General features: G+C 38.1%; 2 protein-coding genes across 2 annotated transcripts; one reads left to right on the top strand and one right to left on the bottom strand.

Moving 5' to 3' along the window:
* Positions 1–815: 815 nt before the first annotated feature.
* On the bottom strand, positions 816–4,734 carry mpc1 (mitochondrial pyruvate carrier 1). The gene is made up of 5 exons (XM_046033518.1): positions 4,562–4,734; positions 3,432–3,435; positions 3,071–3,167; positions 1,873–2,005; positions 816–1,754 (listed from the first exon to the last, which is right to left on the bottom strand). Exons 1-5 carry the CDS (start codon positions 4,630–4,632, stop codon positions 1,730–1,732), a joined length of 330 nt encoding a protein of 109 aa, XP_045889474.1. The 5' UTR covers positions 4,633–4,734; the 3' UTR covers positions 816–1,729.
* A 3,753-nt stretch (positions 4,735–8,487) lies between these two features.
* ddx21 (DEAD (Asp-Glu-Ala-Asp) box helicase 21) lies at positions 8,488–18,633 on the top strand. Its single transcript, XM_046033105.1, has 16 exons — positions 8,488–8,644; positions 10,717–10,950; positions 11,157–11,297; positions 11,716–11,791; positions 12,359–12,537; positions 13,064–13,181; positions 13,419–13,604; positions 14,066–14,211; positions 14,601–14,750; positions 15,004–15,165; positions 15,525–15,644; positions 16,297–16,370; positions 16,501–16,660; positions 16,846–16,980; positions 17,437–17,481; positions 17,625–18,633. The coding sequence occupies exons 1-16, from the start codon at positions 8,561–8,563 to the stop codon at positions 17,856–17,858; spliced, it is 2,244 nt and encodes a 747-aa protein (XP_045889061.1). The 5' UTR covers positions 8,488–8,560; the 3' UTR covers positions 17,859–18,633.
* The last annotated feature ends 282 nt before the right edge of the window (positions 18,634–18,915 follow it).

Here is an 18,915-nt window from a genome sequence, read left to right as displayed (position 1 = left end):
GCCATCTCCTGGAATTAGTTAGGGTTATCTTTTTTGTTGTCAACTGTTCTCCCCATTATTTCCCCATCATTCTTTTTTCCTAAATATCAAACAACCATTTCCATTCTTACCCAGTAAGTATGCCAGTAACGTTATCAGGTTTTAGTTTGAATGAAATGATTTCACTTTCCTTGAATTTAATCTTTGTTTCCAAAGTATTTATAACCAGTGTAATTTACTAAAATGTTTAGGTACTTGCTCTTAACTTGAGTATTTTCATTTTGTTTGCTACTTTATACCTCTACTCCACCACACTGTAGGACAATATTGTACTTTTTATTCTACTACATTTTTTTGACAGCTCTGGTATAGTCATGTTAACTTGCATAAAAATATGACACATTGTGATTAATTAAACTATGCAACACTATATAAAGAAGTGATTTGCAGGACTTCTACTTAGAGTATTTTCACTTTGTAATATTACTACTTTTACTCAAATACCACCAGTTGTTTATTGTCAAGTATACAGGAAATGGTGGTAAAACAAACAAAATTTTAATATATATTTAGCTAGCTCTGAGAAATTGTTTTTCACATCAAAGGTTGGTTTACTTAGTTAAAGCATTGATTTGTACTTTCTTTGTTGAAAATATGTGTTTAGTGTTTCTTTAGCAAGGGCATTAGGTTGCAGAGCAAAGGGTTGTTGAGAGTAAATACAGAGTAGTGGCCTCCTTGACAGAACTGGTGAAATATCTGACGTAAAGGATAGCGGAATTGGAAAGATGAACTTCATGAAAAACAATCTTTACAAATAAATCACTCACTCACTCAACTGTGTTTAAGTTGGTTATAGCCAGTTTATTTCAACAAACCCAGAGAATCAAATCATTAATCAGGGAAAAATAATGTGAATTTTACATGACAATAAATTAATGTGAATGACATGACAACAACACAGTATATGTTTGGTCAGCACTGACAGAAGCAGCTTGTCTTACCTAGTCATGGAGGATTATAACCTAGACCGTCTCATCCCAGTTATACAACTTTACAGTATTGGCAACTTCACCACATAAAATGCATATGTATTTATTTATTTTGTATGATTTAAACATTTGTTTAATAATCATTATTTACTAGACTCTAATAAAACAATGCCAAACTGGATCCTCATACACACAGTCTTCATTGTACAGCATAATATCTTGCTCCGGGCCACAACAAACAAGACTTAGTTCTCCGTGTCCTTTGTGTTTAAGCAAAGGCTAATCAAGGAAAGTCCATAAGCCTACCCAGTGATAATCGACTGTGGTGTGGACATATTTGCACAAACTGACCTCGGGCTAAGTTATCTATGTAACATCATTATTATTTTAATTACTAAGCAGACAAGAAAGTACTAAAAATGTTATGCTGATGACCTGAAATGAGATGGTTTGTGAACAATGATTGATTTAGACTAGCTTTAAAACTGTGCAAAAGCCAGTGGATCCAGTGTGCAAGGCATCCAACTGTCAGGGTTTTTACTTGACTGTACATTTACCCACAATGTATTTTCTAATTATTTTTTCTATTTTCAAATCTAAATTGAAGCACATCATGTTAAGAAAATGGTGCAAGTGCTACGGGTTTCAATGATAAGATAATATGTTTAGATGTATGGGTTTTGATGTCCAGGTGTAGGTGTCTGTGGAAGCAGCAGGGTGCCACTCTGCAGTGAATGTTCTGCATCTGCTTCAAACTGCTATTAAGATCCCATCTTCTTCTCCATTCTGAAATAACAAAGAAACAGTCAGGGTGCATACAAATCACAAAAACAATGTGTTTCATGACAATGTGTTTCATGATAAATGATCAGTTCACAATGACAGAAAAACACCTTTTTCTTACCTGTATTTTATGAGACGACTTCCCTGGATTAGCTGTGCTCCCTCATTGGTAAAATGGCAAGCAAACAGTAGCCAGTTGCGTGGCTGCACCTTGTAGGCGAACCTCATGAAGAGCAGTGAATAGCAGGACAGGGCTGTGCGGAGGGAAACACACAGCCAGTAGTTTATTAGAGCACTGTCTTCTTACAAACCATTTACTGCTGGACACTTTTTGCCCACAAAAAAGAAATTATAGAGTAATCAACAGTGCAAATGTTATACAGTATATGGATATTAAACTTCTAAGTAGGGGGGATTTATAAACCATTACAGGTCAAAAGATGAAATTTCAAAGTTGGTTCCATCATAGACTTTAATCCTGCTCTCCAAAGCTGCACACACCTAATACTACAGTACTGACAAAGGTCAGTACAAACTCCTCTGCCAGGTATTCTGTTCCTTCGAGACCCACTCATTCAGACTGTGACAGAAAAGGTACATTTACAGGAAATATCCAAAGTTACTGACAAGAACTGTGGCCAGGGGTGGAAATTAACACTTTCCAAGCATCAAATGTGGGTAGATTTTGCGTTTGGCGGCCAAATGTTGGAAGGCTACCCACCACATTGGCGGGTGAACTTATTCGGTACGATATCACCATATAATATCTTTCTGGTCCCCGCTGTACCAAGGGGTCTAAAAATGAGGCTGAAGCAGAACATAAAAAAATCTTAATTAATGAGGAGGTTTAAGTTGACTGATAAAGCATGATTAAGAGTGAGCAGTAATGAGATTTAAGGTGATTAAGAAGCATATTGTATGTTTATAAAACAATTTACGTTATGTCTTAAGTAAATTTTATAGCAATATATTTCAATCTGGTGTCTTCTTTAAATTTGTATTAGACAGAATACTTATTAAAAGTACTGAAACAAATGTTTATGTGACATAAAAAGGCAACTTATTATTTTGGCCGGTAAAAAATATGTTTGGCCGGTGGATTTTTTTCCATCTACCAGTCCCATTGGCAGGTGAGTCAAAAAGTTAATTTCCACCCCTGACTGTGGCTCTACTTTCCTTTAAAGAACTGTTTATTTCTAAGTAACTTTGAGCTAAAGTACAAATGACAACCCTAAGAAAGTTAACTAGAGAAGGATGGGTGTATTGTGTGTGCCTTGCATATATACACACATCTGGATTTATGTGTCGGCGTGTCTTACCGAAGGTCATCCTGCCACTGATAATCTCTGGGCTCTTCTTCATATCTGCGATGGCGGCTATGGGAAGACCCCAGTTTGCTACAGGGCCCCAGAAATGCTGTAAAGATACACAAAAGTGACAAAACACCGTTTTGGACCATTGACTTTATATGATTTGGACATTTATTTTGAGGTAGTTGTACAGTTGAACAGAAATATACAATTACTATCCAGCGAATACTTAATAGTGAAAGTTCTCTTGTGAATCTCATTATAAAAAAATACTATCTAAAATACATGGGAAAAAACACAACAGTAAAGTTGATAGACAGCAGCAGCACAGACAGAAAAAGACATACTGACAGAAAAGATGAGTCCTTACCGTGCTGTTGAATTGGGTTTTATTTGCAGGGCCACATAGATAAGAAAAGAACATAAATAATTAGCTTTGTTTGCACATTACTAAATAAGGTTATAATTAATGGCCATATCTACCACAGCATTCATAACAAAAGCTGATAAACAATTACTGTATTCCCTACACATTGACAAAACACACCACAGAAAGCCAAACAAACACCAGAGATGGTGCCAAAGTCCATACACGCCGCCATGTGTGCCTCACACTTTCACACTGCATTGGTTTGACTTTCAATTGGATTTTCAAGACACTGCATACACAGCTCTCAGATAACCATGTTTATCTGTGACAAATGTAAACAAAGATGGCCTCTCGCATCACTGTGGCATTTTTTAACCTTTACTCTAAATGTGACGCCACCAGGGGAGCTTCATGTACAAATAAACCAACGAAAGTAATAAAAGCAGCCTTTGTCTCTAAAGCCAGGCTTGACACCGGACACCATTTCAAACAGCCCAGTTCACTACTGTTGTTACATTTTTTTATTTTTTTACATTTTTATTCATTTAGCTGATGCTTTTATCCAAAGCGACTTAGAATTGCTATACATGTCAGAGGTCGCACGCCTCTGGAGCAACTAGGGGTTAAGTGTCTTGCTCAGGAACACAATGGTGGATGGGTCACAGTGGGGGGATTGAACCCAGGCATCTTATCCATTGCGCCATCACCACCCCTTGTTAGAAGCAAAGCCTCTCACAAGTTACGGCCCATTTTCAAGACTTTGTGACAGTTTTTAGAGTGTTTCTAGAGCAACTTACAACATATCCCTCCCATGTAGTTAGTGTAGTTAAGAGTCAATTTACAGCCAACCTCATACTGGAATAACAAGTTAAGTGAGCGCTACTAACGTTACTACAGAAAGCACAATCGTCCTTGAATATTAACTAACAGCGAAAAACGATGCAAATGCAACACATATTAACACACAAAATGTTGGTGGAGTTTTATTTAAATGTTGGCTAGTAACTTCAGCCGGCTGTTAAACATTAGCTAACGCTACCTATCAGTAACCTCATGTTAGAACCTAACGCCGCCAACTAGCTACTTTAGCATGCGTGCTAATACAACATATATCAGCTTCCAATACATACCTCATCAAATAATCCCTGAAATCTTTGCTTTTCAGGTGGTCAATGGCTTTCCGTGCAATTGTCCCTGCCATGATTTAACGCTGTGCTGTTGTCGGTTTTGGCCGAGAAGAGCACTCTTTCTGTGTTGAAGGGCGACTGACAGCTAGCTCAGAGGACGACTGGTTAAATTTCTAACCATAACAATGGCGCTTTACGCCACTGTCGCAATTACTCGGCGCGACCGCTTCTTCTTCTTCTTCATGAATTTTATTCAATAACAACGCATTGGTGCATTGTCGCCACCAGCTGGTATGGATGAGTGGATAAGAACATTCCTCCGTTTCGACCTCAGACAGCCCAAAACACACATTTTCATTTGTTTTGTGTTGAAACACAATATCTCTTCGAATCTGTCTCTAAATCAGAGTCAAACAAAAAAGCTATTAAGACTTCTTTAATAATTTGCAAATCATTCAGTAAAAAAGTCTATTAATTTATCTCCCTCACACAATGTGTTTTCTGTTCCTTTTTTTTTTTTTTTATTGTTTTGTATTTTTATTTTATTTTGTTTGTCCTGGTCTAATCTGTCTTTATGTTTTCTGTTATTGCCGTGTCTCGTATTGTATATCAATTTCTTCTGTTGTGGTGGTATTGTAATGTCCATTGCACTGTTCATCTGAATGTATAAAACTGAGGCATAAAAAACAAACAAACTAAAAATTTCAGACAGCCGTAATGAACAGGAACTTGGGAAAAAAAGAAAAAAGACAAGGTCACTTCATTGTTAGAGATTACAATTGTTTTATATATATATATATATATATATATATATATATATATAACCCAAATAAACAACAAACACACGGCAAACAACAAACAAGTACAGCCAAACACACACAGTCAAAATAACGAATTAGCAACTGAGCTTACAGCATTCTCACATAAAAATTAATTGTCACATAATAACACATACAGATAGAATAGAATAGAATAGAAAACTTTATTAATCCCTAATGGGGAAACTCAATTGCCACCAGCGTAACATCACACAACATACAGCCTAAACAGAAAGGACAACCAGTATGTACAAACAAGACAACAACAACAATAAAATAAAATAAAATACAAACAAACAAAAAGATGTATCCTAATTTGCATTATCTCAGTATATCGTGATAGTGTCTCGGGCACTACTTATATATTGGCACTATTATTGCAACATGTTTTTTTGTGATAAGAATGCTTCTACTAAAGCAACCATCTGTATTCTGAACAGTAAGTTGTACAATTTTATCCATTTATCCAAGTTTATAGCTCTTTTATATTCAAATGATAGCACATCCTTGTTGTTGTGTGTGTTCAGGTTTAGGCTGCAGACACTTTATTACAAACGTCTTTATCTCAGCTATGAAACATGAACGTGAATTGTAATCCAATCCTAACATCAAAACGTCTGACTGATTCACATTTTGTTTATATTTTCTATTTTATAGTTATATTTTCTTCTTCACACTATGATGTCTCATATTTGGTGTAGGTTAGGTGAGGTTAAACTTTATTGTCCCCGAAGGGAAATTTGGCTTGGGCACAGTGCATTGTTGCTTCATAAAAATAAATCATTAAAAAACATCACACATCACATTATATCAACATGAACCTGAGAAGCACTGACAGGGTGTAGTGGTTCACAAGAGGAAAACATAAAAACAGAATAAAAAGGATGTCATTGACAACATGGTGCATTGGATTAATATGTGAGTGCTAAAGTGCTAATGTGGTTATTGCACATTGCTCTAATGAACTAAGGTTTGTGTAAAGTGTGCTAATGTGCTAGTATGCTTATTGTATGTTTCCCCTATGCACCAAGATTACAAATTAAGTGCTAGGTGCCAAAGTGCTCATATATAGTGCACCTTGCTCAATTGCACAATATTCAGCAGCTTAACAGAGGCTGGCACAAATGATCATTTTGGGCGATTGGATTTGCATTTTGATACATGGAGTCTTCTTTCTGATGGCAGGGTTGCGTATTCAAGGAAGAGGGAATGTGGGGGGTCTGAAGTAATTTTCAGCCTGTTTCGTACCTGCCTGGTCATACAGGCTCTGTTTAGACTCATATTCTGTCCTCCCTATAATTTTCATGGCTGTGCATGTTGGCAAGCTTGTTTTTCATTATCATCATCATTTAACTGTTAAGTTGCCGAACCATGCAGTAGTTCCATATCTGATGACTTGCATGGTAGAAAATCATCATGAGCAGACTGCTCACACCATTCAACCTTAAACACCTTAGAAAATAAAGTTTTTGCTGCAGTATATGTTTTACAACACTGTTCATTGCACATGCAGAATAACTTATTTAACTTTTATTTAATAACTTAGTTATTTTGCTGGACTTACTTACTGCTGGATGTACAAACATCCTTATTTTTTCCAGAAAGACTAAAAAATAAGCATATAGTGCAATATAAATTATCTATGTAATTTTAGAATAAATACATTTAATTAAAGTAAATTCGTACAATCAATTTTTTCTTTATTTTTCCATAAAAGCAAGATCATTAAAGAGGATCTTTCTGTCCACTTCTCTAATTGTCCTGCATCATTGTTTACAATGATGGTTTAATTGGAAAAACTCACTACTCATTAATTTGTCCTTTTAGCACAGCAACAGCAGAGCATGGCTAGATACCATGAGAGATAAGTAAAATAAATTTTTTGTAATTTGTGTGAACTGTTGGGTAATTTGAGTAAGCCAGTAAGTGAGTAAGTTGCCAACTAACCTTAATTTACATCACTTGTTATGTAGTATTTTTCTCAAAGAAGAACACAGGTATTGTAGACATGCAGAAAAAACATGCAATTTAATTTCTAATTTAGACAATTAGACTTATAGCAACCCAGACTATCAGAAGGCCTCTCACATGCACACTGGTGAGCAAGGGTGTCACTTTGTGTTGAAAAGTGGTGGAGACATAAGGGCTCAGATTAGAGGTGTGATGATAGACTTAGCTCATGAGATGTGACAACACACAATTATTGGGTTCACAAGAACAAGACGAGAAGATATTTTAACACTATTCAGTGCTGAATGTATGAGTGGGTGGAAAATTCTGTGCATTAATTTCATGCATTCTGAAGAAATTTTCTGCACCAATTTATGGTGGAAATCTGTATTTATTTAAAGGGAAATACAAAATTCAGGTGGCAGGTGACAAATCAGAACATAAAGATAAAATGGAATATAATGCAGTAATCACTAGCTTGTTTTTTTTTTAAGCTTAAGTTACTTTTTTTGGACAATGCACATTTGTTTCTTCTATATTTAAATAGAGTAGCATATTTTCTTATTGTGCTAATAAATCTTTCTCAAAGCATTTTCATTTATTATTCAACATTTCTTGTTGCAGGCTATTTTTAAGGACATTTCTAACAGATGCTTTCAAAATGGAGACAAAATCAGCCATTTCCCCAAGTGGTGGGGACATGTCCCCAGCTTCCCAATTACAAATGACACCTGTGCTGGTGAGCATGCTTAAAATGTAAAGGACAAATGTTCACAGAACAATACACTGCATCATCTCCTGGGCAATTATTGTCGTTACCATTGTGGCGTTGACTGCTATGTATTTAAAGTGCAGAATATGAAACATATTTAGGCTTGTATCTCAGTCATCCAGGTCATAGCTATCCAAGGAAGCTTAAAATAAAGGGAACCTACTAAGCTGCGATATTAGCCTTCCTTGGATATTTAAGCTTGTTTGCTTGAGCTTTCCTCACTATTTCTGTCACACATCTTTATTGCACACCAGTCAATGTTTTACAGTGAGTTTTCCCATGAGAGGAACAGTGTGATTAATTATTTGTCAAACGATCTGCAGTGCAGTGCTTGTCTATAGCTTGCATTTCTATGTCTGGCTCGCGAACACCCTTCCTCGCGCAGCCTTGCGCGTTCCTTTCCATCCGCGTGTCCGTGTGTTAGCCTGTGTCTACGGTGAGGGATTCCAACAGGGAAGAGAAATGCCATCAAAAATCGTCTTTGAAACCGAAGATCAAGCCATGGAAGAAGATGTGGACACTGTCGCGGAGGCTAAACTACTAAAGGTGAGCTGAGTGGGTCGTGTCGGCCTGGACAGACTAAATGATCCGCGTAGCTAGCACGAGGTCCTGCCTCGGCTTCTCCATGTTTGACAACATGTGGCTGAATGAGCTAACCAGAAACTTCGGCTAACAGGCTAGCTAACATTAACTGTTAGGAAACCAAGAGAAGATATGTTAATGTTGCCACACCAGTAGTGAAATATTATTAACAGTGAAATCAACAACGGCATGAATTATGTATTTGGTTTATTTAAGAAGGACAGGGTACATTAATTAAAATAACTGTAAGCACGGTAGAGTTAGCCAAAAGGCTAATGTTATGTTTCATCTGTAATGCCTGGGCAGATGTTACAAAGTGTGATAAACAACGTGAATGTGATCCACTGCTGAGGTAATTAGAGCATTACACGTCATTAACCCAGCCACTTCGTCTAGTTAGAAGATCACATGTTATGAAAAAGTGTTTGTGAGGCGATCTGTAGATCACACGTTTTTACGGGTTGACAACGTGGAAACCTTTAAATGCTGCTACATCTGCGCTGTGAGCGCGACCTGATGACGTCTTATGCAGCTGGGCCCGTCAGCTGTTAATCAAATAAACAAAACAACCTGCTCTTAACAGTAAAACAAACAATTGAACTTAATTATAGCTCAAACTAATTATTGTTTTATTGTGTAGTATCCATATGTTTTAACAAAACATTCTCAACTCAAGCTCCACTTACAGTAAGAGAATCTTAAGTTGGGATAGCTTTGTCAATAATTGTAATGTATTTATGTACTTAACTGTAATTTGATTATTAAGTTAACTTATTTCAGGTGTAATTATAATAATTAAGATCATCAAAAATAATCATTATATGGTGTTGAACTGACAACTGATTTATTCATAAAAAAAAAACGATTTTTGTTCCACTTACAAAATTCAAATGCTAATTGTAATAATTAGAATGTGGTGTTTGTTAACCTCTTCAGTATGTTATACCTTACAAAACCACATACAGTGTTGGGCAAGCTACTTGGAAAATATAGTGAGCTAAGCTACTAGCTACTCTACATTAAATGAAGCTTCACTACACAGAAGCTACCCCCCAGTGAAATGTAGCAAGCTAAGCTACAGCAACATGGTAAAAGTAGCTTAATTACATCTAAGCTACTTTCAATTTTTTTTATAGTTTATATATATACACAGACACACACAGAGTATAGGCCTAGATTATATTCAACCAACTTCATTCCACAGTAGCATAGAAGAAAGACTTAAAAACCTGCTCCAAACAGTGTGTGCGTGAGAGAAAGCTAAATCAGACATACAGAAACTCTCCTGCTTATTGCCATATCATTGCAGCTAAATGTATTTCCTCATGCAACAAATGGAGAACCATTATTGTTTGTATAAAGTTACTTAATTATCACATTATTATCCTTAATATTATTTCTTATTTTAATAATTGTTCCTTTGAAAAATTCTACTGCTTGTCAAAAAGCAAGACATATTTTCAATGTAACGGTTGTTTTTTCCCCCCTCTTTGTTTAGCTTTTATAATGTCATTTCATTATTTATTAATTATATTTTTTTTGTTGTTTATATATGAATTAGTGCTCTGGCAACATTGCAACCTAAACAAATTAAACATTCAACGCCAGAGAGAGAGAAACTCTCATCTCATGGAAACGACTTACACATACAGGTCTGTGTGAGGTGGTGGCGTCACTCACTGATCCTTCAGAAATGCTTGAGAAAATGTAGCGTGTGTGGAAGCTACCGCGCTACTCGGCCAATAAATAGCTTTGTTACTGAAAAGCTATTTGATTCAGAAAATAACGACGCAACCACAAAGCTACTGAGAAATGTAGTGAAACTAATAACGGCGCTACTTGTAGTGACGCTACTGCCCAACACTGACCACATATAATTAAAACATGTCACTAACAGACGTCTTTTCGTTCTATTTAGCAATGTGATGAGATAACTGCAAATTAGAAATTACTCAAGCTGCCAAAGGTCCTTATTTTTTTTGCTGCACAGTGTTTGATTTAACTGAAACCATTGTTGTTTCTGAAAATGAATAAAGAAAAAGACCAAGGAGGCCAAGAAGCTTAAGAAGAAGCAGCAGCTGGAGGACCAGGAAGAGCAGGTGGACCCAGACTGTGAACCTCCAGCACCAAAGAAGAAAAAGAAAAAAGACAAGCTGGCAGCGGACCAAGTGAACGACCACATAGATGAGGCCACAGACTTCAACGGCAACAGTAATGGTGTAGAAACACCAAAGCAGAAGACTAAGAAGACCACTGAAGGCAACACAGAGGTCAGTGCTGCGTTAAGTTTAATATGTAGTTACCAGTTGCGGAGATTTCCTAGTCTAGTCTCTTTGAAACCCAAATATATTTATTATCTATTGAGGTAGGTCATTGAATGATATATAAATGCATATTTTCTGGCTATGCCCTGCTGTAGACAGTCTCACTCTGCTCCTTTGTATAACACTGTCTCCCCTTTTATCCTGGGGTATAGAAAAAAAAGAAGAAGCAAAAGAAGGCAATCGCAGAGGAAGCAACCAACGGACATTCCACCCCAAACACCCCCGTTCAGACGCCCATCCCGACACCACTCCAGTCCAGTGAAGAGTCAGCTAGTGACAGTGAAAAAGAAATGGTATGACTTGTAGACTGACGGTATACACTATTTCCTCTTGAAATAAATGTGTCCTTTTGACCGTAAGCTAAACTGGTCTTGGAACCTGTTGTGAAAGCAGAGGCACAGTAATGTGAGTGGGCTGGCCCGCAATACGGGAAACTCATAGAAGATGTTGGAAACGTTTTTAAATGAAGTAAGAAAACAACTGCAAAGCAACTTAATTTCACATTCACACAAGCATTTAAACATTTCATAAATTATGTAAAGTAACAATCTTATTTAATGTAATTTGCGTGTTGTTTCCATATTACATTAACCTTGATTTTTCAGTCTTTGCCTCAACATTTTTGGGTTGTTTTCTTGAACAGACACTCTTCAAAGTTAGCTGTAGGGTAAGATAACAATCCTAAAGACTGGTTTTGATTATTTTTTTTAGGAGGAGACACCAGAGCAGAAGGAAGGGGCCTTCTCTAACTTCAGGATCTCCCAAGTCACCATCGATAAACTAAAAGGTAAGCGTCATATTTACATTTTTGTACCTTAGATTTTACCTCTGTAGCCTGTGACCAGAAGTGGACTGGTACAATCCCAAAATCTAGACCAGCAACTCCCTTGTTCTGCGAGGTAAAAATGACTGTTTTTATCGATGGAGTCTGGTCTCAAAAAATGTTGTCCCAATTTGTCACATAGACACAAAAACATGGGTGTATTAGGGTCCAGGTTGAAAAATACTGAACTTATCCTTTATCTTGGTTGATTAACTTCACTTTATAACTTTTATGATGTCTGAACAACTGCTTTTAATTGAAAACACATGAGTTTTAAGAGTGACTGGGAAATAGTGTCCACTTTGTGACATAAACGGTGTGTTCATTAAAATATTAATCTTTTCAATTTGAAATTTAATGATCACCATTAAGGACTTAAATGAGCACATTTTTTTGGGAGCGTTAACTGGGCTTCGGAGCTGCTGAGGTGCTGTGGGGTGTGCTGAATAACAAATTACCATCAATCTTATGTCCTTTTCCCAGTCTTGTTGTTCCACTTTCTTCACCTCTCTCTCTCTGTCACTTCCTCAGCCCGGGGAGTCTCTCACCTGTTTGACATTCAGGTGAAGACATTTAATCCTGTTTATGATGGAGAGGACGTAATTGCCCAAGCCCGAACAGGAACAGGAAAGACTTTCTCCTTTGCCATCCCTTTAGTGGAGAAGCTCCAGAAGGATCCAGTGGCGTTAATCAGAGGCCGAGCTCCAAAGGTGCACACACACACACACACACACACACACACACACACACACACACACACACACACACACACACTTTCACACCAATCAGTGAAAACTAGCATCAGTAAAGTGTAATTTACACTTCTATATACTATATACTTATAATTTACTAGCAGCCAAAACGGCGGCTGTAACACAGTGAATCAATATATTGACCGTCGCAACCCGAGCGAAATGATTCATTTTGCTATCAGAATGTGATCCATTTGGTCGGTAACATTTGAAAAGCAGAGCGCTAAACCAGAAGTTAGCCTGCTCGGCCGGCAAAAGTCAACACAGTGGATGCTGTAGCGCTACTGCCGACTACCGTTTGGGGGTGTAATTGCAGAATGACGGACACACGTACACTAAAGTATAAATGCATGGCTACGTGCGTAGCCTACGGCGTAGGTATGCACGTAGACCCTACGCAGGAGTATAAATGGGCCTTAAGAATCCCAGTATCAGTCTCTCTCTTCAATATGTTTGACCCAGTCTCCTTTCTGTCTGTCTGTAGGTCCTGGTGTTAACTCCAACCAGAGAGTTAGCTATCCAGGTCGCTAAGGACTTCAAAGACATTATCAAGAGACTGTCTATCAGCTGTTTCTATGGAGGAAGCTCATACAACCCACAGAGTAAGTCTTGTGCAAAACCACAAATACAAGTAATTCTGAAATAGATCAACTCATTAAAAGAGTCAATTTATTTACAATGATGGCTTAATGTTTATTAAAAATAACTTTTCAGCTTTAACTATTTAAATGGATAGAAAATGCATAGCTTTGTTTTTTTTTTTTTAATGTGGTTTCAATCTTCACTCTTTACACATTGGTTTTAAAAATAATTCTCTCCACTCCTCTCCCCCCGTCTAGTCGAAGCTATTCGCAATGGTATCGACATTTTGGTTGGAACCCCTGGTCGCATAAAAGACCACATCCAGAACCATAAACTCGATCTCTCCAAAGTGAAACACGTTGTCCTGGATGAAGTAGACCAGATGTTGGACATGGGGTTTTCAGAACAGGTTGAAGAGATTTTGGCTTCATCATATACCAAAGGTAGAGTAAATCTGTATGCGTTTGTGAAACTGAGTATATATGTGTGTTTTTTGTGTGTGTATCATATGTTACACAACACAACACCACCCGGCATCTCCAATCTCCGCTGATAGAGACTCTTAAACTGAAAAGCACAACTCTTTCAGGGGCTCTTATCCCACCAAGCACAACTCTTCTTTGCATATTTACACACATACACAGTGGATACCATATTCTATTTTTGAGTGTAGATAATATGTATGTTTCATATTTTATTCAGATTGTCATAGATTCTACAATTATTGTGTTGTACTCTTTCTTTTACTCTTTGCACAACATTCCCCTGTTCTTCTGTGCCAGCTTGAATTTCCCCTATGTAGGACCAATAAAAGAACATCTTATCTCAAAGGAGATTAACTGATCAGTATAGTGGGGTCATGTTATGTTGGTAAAATGAGGAAGGTGTGTGTGCTCCTCCACAGACTCCGACTCCAATCCACAGACTCTTCTGTTTTCGGCCACCTGCCCCCCCTGGGTCTACGAGGTGGCCAAGAAATACATGAGAACTGAGTGCAAACATGTTGACCTGATTGGCAAGAAAACACAGAGAGCTGCAACAACTGTAGAAGTAAGTATATGTGTGTTTCTGTGTGTGTGGGTGTGTGAGAGAGAGAGAGAGAGAGAGAGAATCACTTCCGAGGTGAATGGTGCAATTTAACAAGCGTTACAGTAATCTTAGTTTTTAGGATTAGATCTCTTGCCTGTAAGCAGGTACAGGTAAAGTAATTGAGACTGTAAAATGCACTCGCATGCATCTCCGTCAGGAAAGCCCAGCAAGTTCATTCGCGGTAAAAATGTCGGTATTTATCATCATCAACACCAGTGGAATTGTAATGAAGTACAAGTAAAAGTCAGCCGGCTGGATTACTGAAAATATCTCTGTTCTTGCCCCCTGATTTCCCTCTCCCGCTCTCCCTGTTCATCTTTTTGTCTCTCTGGGTGTCCTTCCCTCCGTAGCATCTGGCCATAGCGTGTCACTGGTCACAGCGTGCAGCCGTGATAGGTGATGTGATCCAGGTCTACAGCGGCAGCCACGGCAGAACCATCTTGTTCTGTGAGACAAAGAAAGAGGCCAACGAGCTTTCCATGAATGCATCCATCAAACAGGTAGACTCACAGTTAAGAATAGTTAATTCATACAACGGCGATACATTACACCTTTTTAATTTGTAAAATGATCAACTGACATTTCTTATACTGTAACTTCATAACTATCATTTGAGAGTTTTCTAACATTGGGGAGTTGTGACAGATGTATTTGTTAACCAGGGTTGTTGCCTTCAATCTTAAAATGTACGTTTTCTGCGTTTATTTTCAAATTTTTGTAGCAGAGTGTTTCATGTGTTGTGTATGGTTTCAGAGTGCCCAGACCCTCCATGGTGATATTCCTCAGAAACAGAGAGAGACAACGCTGAAGGGCTTCAGGAACGGAGCTTTTGAGGTTCTGGTTGCCACCAATGTTGCAGCCCGTGGATTAGACATCCCTGAAGTCGACCTGGTGGTCCAGTGTTCTCCGCCCAAGGTGTGATGCATTGCCAGTAATCATTAAGAAATTTATAACATGTCTATATCTTTGCATTTATTGGTGGTGCCAGTTCTTTGCTATGTAGATGTTATATTTTAGATGTATAAATATGTTGTGATCTTACTGTGATCTTAAGATTCCATTCACATAAGACAATTGCATTTTAATATTGTAATTGTACATGCTACAGTTTTAAAATGGAAAGAACTGCAGTACACTTACAAACACTGGTTTAAAAATTAAGAATTCAATGTTCACTGCACACCTTATTAACAATGTTGCATAAATTATGATTCATAAAGGCCTGTCTCCTTTACTTTGTCTGAACATTTTTCTGTCTCTGTGGTTGGCATCAGGATGTGGAGTCATACATACATCGTTCGGGACGTACGGGCCGAGCGGGAAGGACTGGAGTCTGCATCTGTTTCTACCAGAGGAAAGAAGAGGACCAGCTGCGCTACGTAGAAAACAAAGCAGTACGTGTCTTTTTTTTAAATCCAACCGAAGAAGACAAAGGGACAAAGAAGAAAAGCATGTGGGATGGAAGTGGACAAGAAAGTCACAGAAGGAAGAAGGGAGAATCAAAAGTAGCCAGAAAAGTAGAGCATTGACAGTGTTTCATTAGAGAGGCTGGAGTTGAAGAAGGTGCTGCTGCACTACATAGAAAACCAGAGTGAAAGTCTCCTTTTCCCGGTAGTCAGAAATAGTGTGTAAAATTTACTTAGACAGACTTTATTGTCTTCCAACTGCACATTCACAATGTACATTTGAGCGAGATTTCGTTGCAAGGCTCCGAATAAAATTAATTTTAAAAAATTTCAGAATTATAACAGCAAACACAAAAATTATATGTAGCAGCAGGATGTATCGTACCAGAGAAACAGACAATATGAACAGTGCACATAGTAACACTTACTCAGTGCAATAGAGTTCAGTGTCCATGTAAAGTGACTAGTGTCTGTATGGAAGGGGGGATTATTGGGAGTTTAGCAGTCACATGAAAGCATGTCTTACTTTACAAAGACGCAGCTTTCTGACAATCTGTGCAATCTGTGTGACTCCCCTTTATGTTTTTGTTTTTTTTTTATTTAAGTACCAAACTGTCTATGTTTTATGTTATTATCCCAGGGTATCACATTCAAACGAGTTGGCGTACCTACCGCTAATGATATCATCAAGTCATCAAGCAAGGATGCTGTCAGGTAGGTAATTCTGGAGATTGAGAGCCAAGTTGATATATATATATATTTTGTTTTTGATATATGAAATTAAGATAATGAGATAATAATGAGCAAATGATGATTTTATGTTTTATTTCTTTATTTTGTCCAGGTTTCTGGACTCTGTTCCAGTCACAGCTATTGGGTACTTCCGAGCGTCAGCTGAGAAGCTGATTGAGGAAAGAGGAGCGGTTGATGCTCTAGCTGCAGCCCTGGCCCATATTTCTGGAGCCACAAGTCTAGAGCAGAGGTCCCTGCTCAACTCTGATGCTGTAAGTTTGGTTTTATACTTGTCAACAACCTACACACTGCAAGTATTGAACACCAACTGCAGGATGATTGAAATTGCAGCAGCCCTTCTTAACCCTGTTGATATGTTGTTCTCCATTTAGATTCCGTCGTGACTTTGTTGTGGTTGTAGGTGCTGTCTAACCCTTATATTTGTTTTTTTATGCAGGGTTACACCACTATGCAGTTGGTGTGTTCTCAGGAGATGCATAATCTGGGTTACGCCTGGAGAACCATCAAAGAACAGCTTGGAGAAGAGTTTGAGAACCACATTCACAGAATGACTTTCCTCAAAGACAGAACAGTATGTACACACACAAACATGTGTAAACATGTGAGAGAGAGAGAGAGACTCTCTTAAGGGTCATCTTGTCAAATTCTACTTTTATGAGCTTACAGTCAAGAATAGGGTTTTAAGTAATATCTGTACCAGAAGAGTATGATGGATACAGTTATAAAGTTGAGCACGGATGTAGGATACAAATAAGTGGTTTGAGATGATAGCCATTGAGTGCTGTCGTGAGATCCCACTTGGATTAGTAGTGTTTTTCCAAAATAGGCTCATAAATGAATGTAATAGACTTGGCAAATGAAAAGTAAATGGGAAACCTGGTGGTAAATCAAAATGCAAATTGAGAGAAGAAAAGCAAAACGCAAATGTGTGAAACCTTTCTGTAGGCGTGACCATGCTGTTGTAGCTCCTATCAAAAAGAGAGTGAGACAGAAACACTCAGTCTCACCCTTATTGTGTTCATTACAGGGAGTTTGTTTTGATGTCCCAGCTGACAAAGTCAAGGAGATGCAGGTAAGAACGACAGCTGTGGTGGACTGTTTATAGTGTCTTACATTTGTGAAAATGAACAGTCCAAAGTCAACTATAAATATTTTTTGTTGAAGTGGACAGACTGTGGTAGTGCTGTTAACATCCTTTTCTTGATCCTTCAACAGGATAACTGGAAGGATGGCCGCCGTTGGCAACTGACTGTAGCCACAGAGCTGCCAGAGCTGGAGGAGAAGCAGTTCAATAACCGCGGTGAAAGAGGGGGAGGGTTCAGGGGTGGAAGGGGGCGGAGCTTTGGGGGAAATGGTGGTCGTGGTAATGGGTTCCGGAGTGGCGGCGGTGGTTATGGCAACAGCAGAGGAGGACAAAAACGCTACTTCAGCCAAGCTTTTGATTATTGAAGGGCTAACCTGTGGACTGATAAGACTTGACTGTCACTCATCTGGGCTGGCTGTGATTTTATTATTGGCTGTCAGAGAGAGGGATTGATGTATGGCTAGTGGAAGTCTTCGTCATGATACAAGCTGAACTGTAAGCTTTCGATTAATCACGTTTTATATAGCGTACTTGTAATGACCAGTTTCCTCTCCCTGAAAATAAAGTAAACATCACGTGGTATCTGAGAAAGTAGCCATTTCCTGCGGGTTTAAGATGAGATTTCTATGTACAGTATATGAACAGTACCACTGGCAGCCATTCTGGCTTTATGTGATGGCATTTAAATGAAAAGAAGAGTTTGAATGAGTCTTCCACAGAGTTTTAGGTAAAGTCTCTCTTTTTTGTACTGGGTGTTTGGGGAACGGGGACAGCAACCAGACTTTAGTCTTTGTCCGAGATAAAGGGCACACCATTTTAACGTAAAAACTTGTGAACATGCTTTTTGTTACACAACTACACTAGATAACTGAGTGTGTAGTGCCATGAAAGTGCACCATCCTGCAGACGGTATGTCATGTAGGAGACAGTTTTTCTGTTCTGCACCTAGAGAACAGTGATAAAATGGGTGTTAACCTTTACATTTGTGCTCAGTGTCTGGTTGCTGCTTCACCCTCAGCTGAAACATCTCTCCACAAAAATATATTGGATGATTGCTTTGCAATTGCCTTTATTTAATAACTGTCTACTGCAGCCATTTGTTTGAATGAAATTACTTATTCATTAAAAAAGGTCAAATCAGGTTGTGTTTTGTCTTTTTAAAAGGGCTGTGAAGTAAGCATATATACACAAATGTATAACTTTCAACCTTAACTGCTTTTGGGAAACTCGATGCGTTAAACTTCAGCTGGCCTTAGAGAAAATAAAGTCACGTGCATGAATGGATAACCCGCTATTTACTGTAGTTAAAATAAGCTATAAAATGTGGACTGCTTGGAGAATACACCAGACTGAGATCAAAGTAACGCAGCACCGCACAAAACAAATTATAAGGTTTTGGAACAATAGTGCTGTAGAGTTGGT

The sequence above is a fragment of the Micropterus dolomieu genome, linkage group LG20 (assembly GCF_021292245.1).
Source record: "Micropterus dolomieu isolate WLL.071019.BEF.003 ecotype Adirondacks linkage group LG20, ASM2129224v1, whole genome shotgun sequence".
Taxonomy (NCBI): Eukaryota; Metazoa; Chordata; class Actinopteri; order Centrarchiformes; family Centrarchidae; genus Micropterus; species Micropterus dolomieu.
Note: the sequence above shows the minus strand (reverse complement) of the source record. Positions and strands in the feature narration are given on the sequence as shown.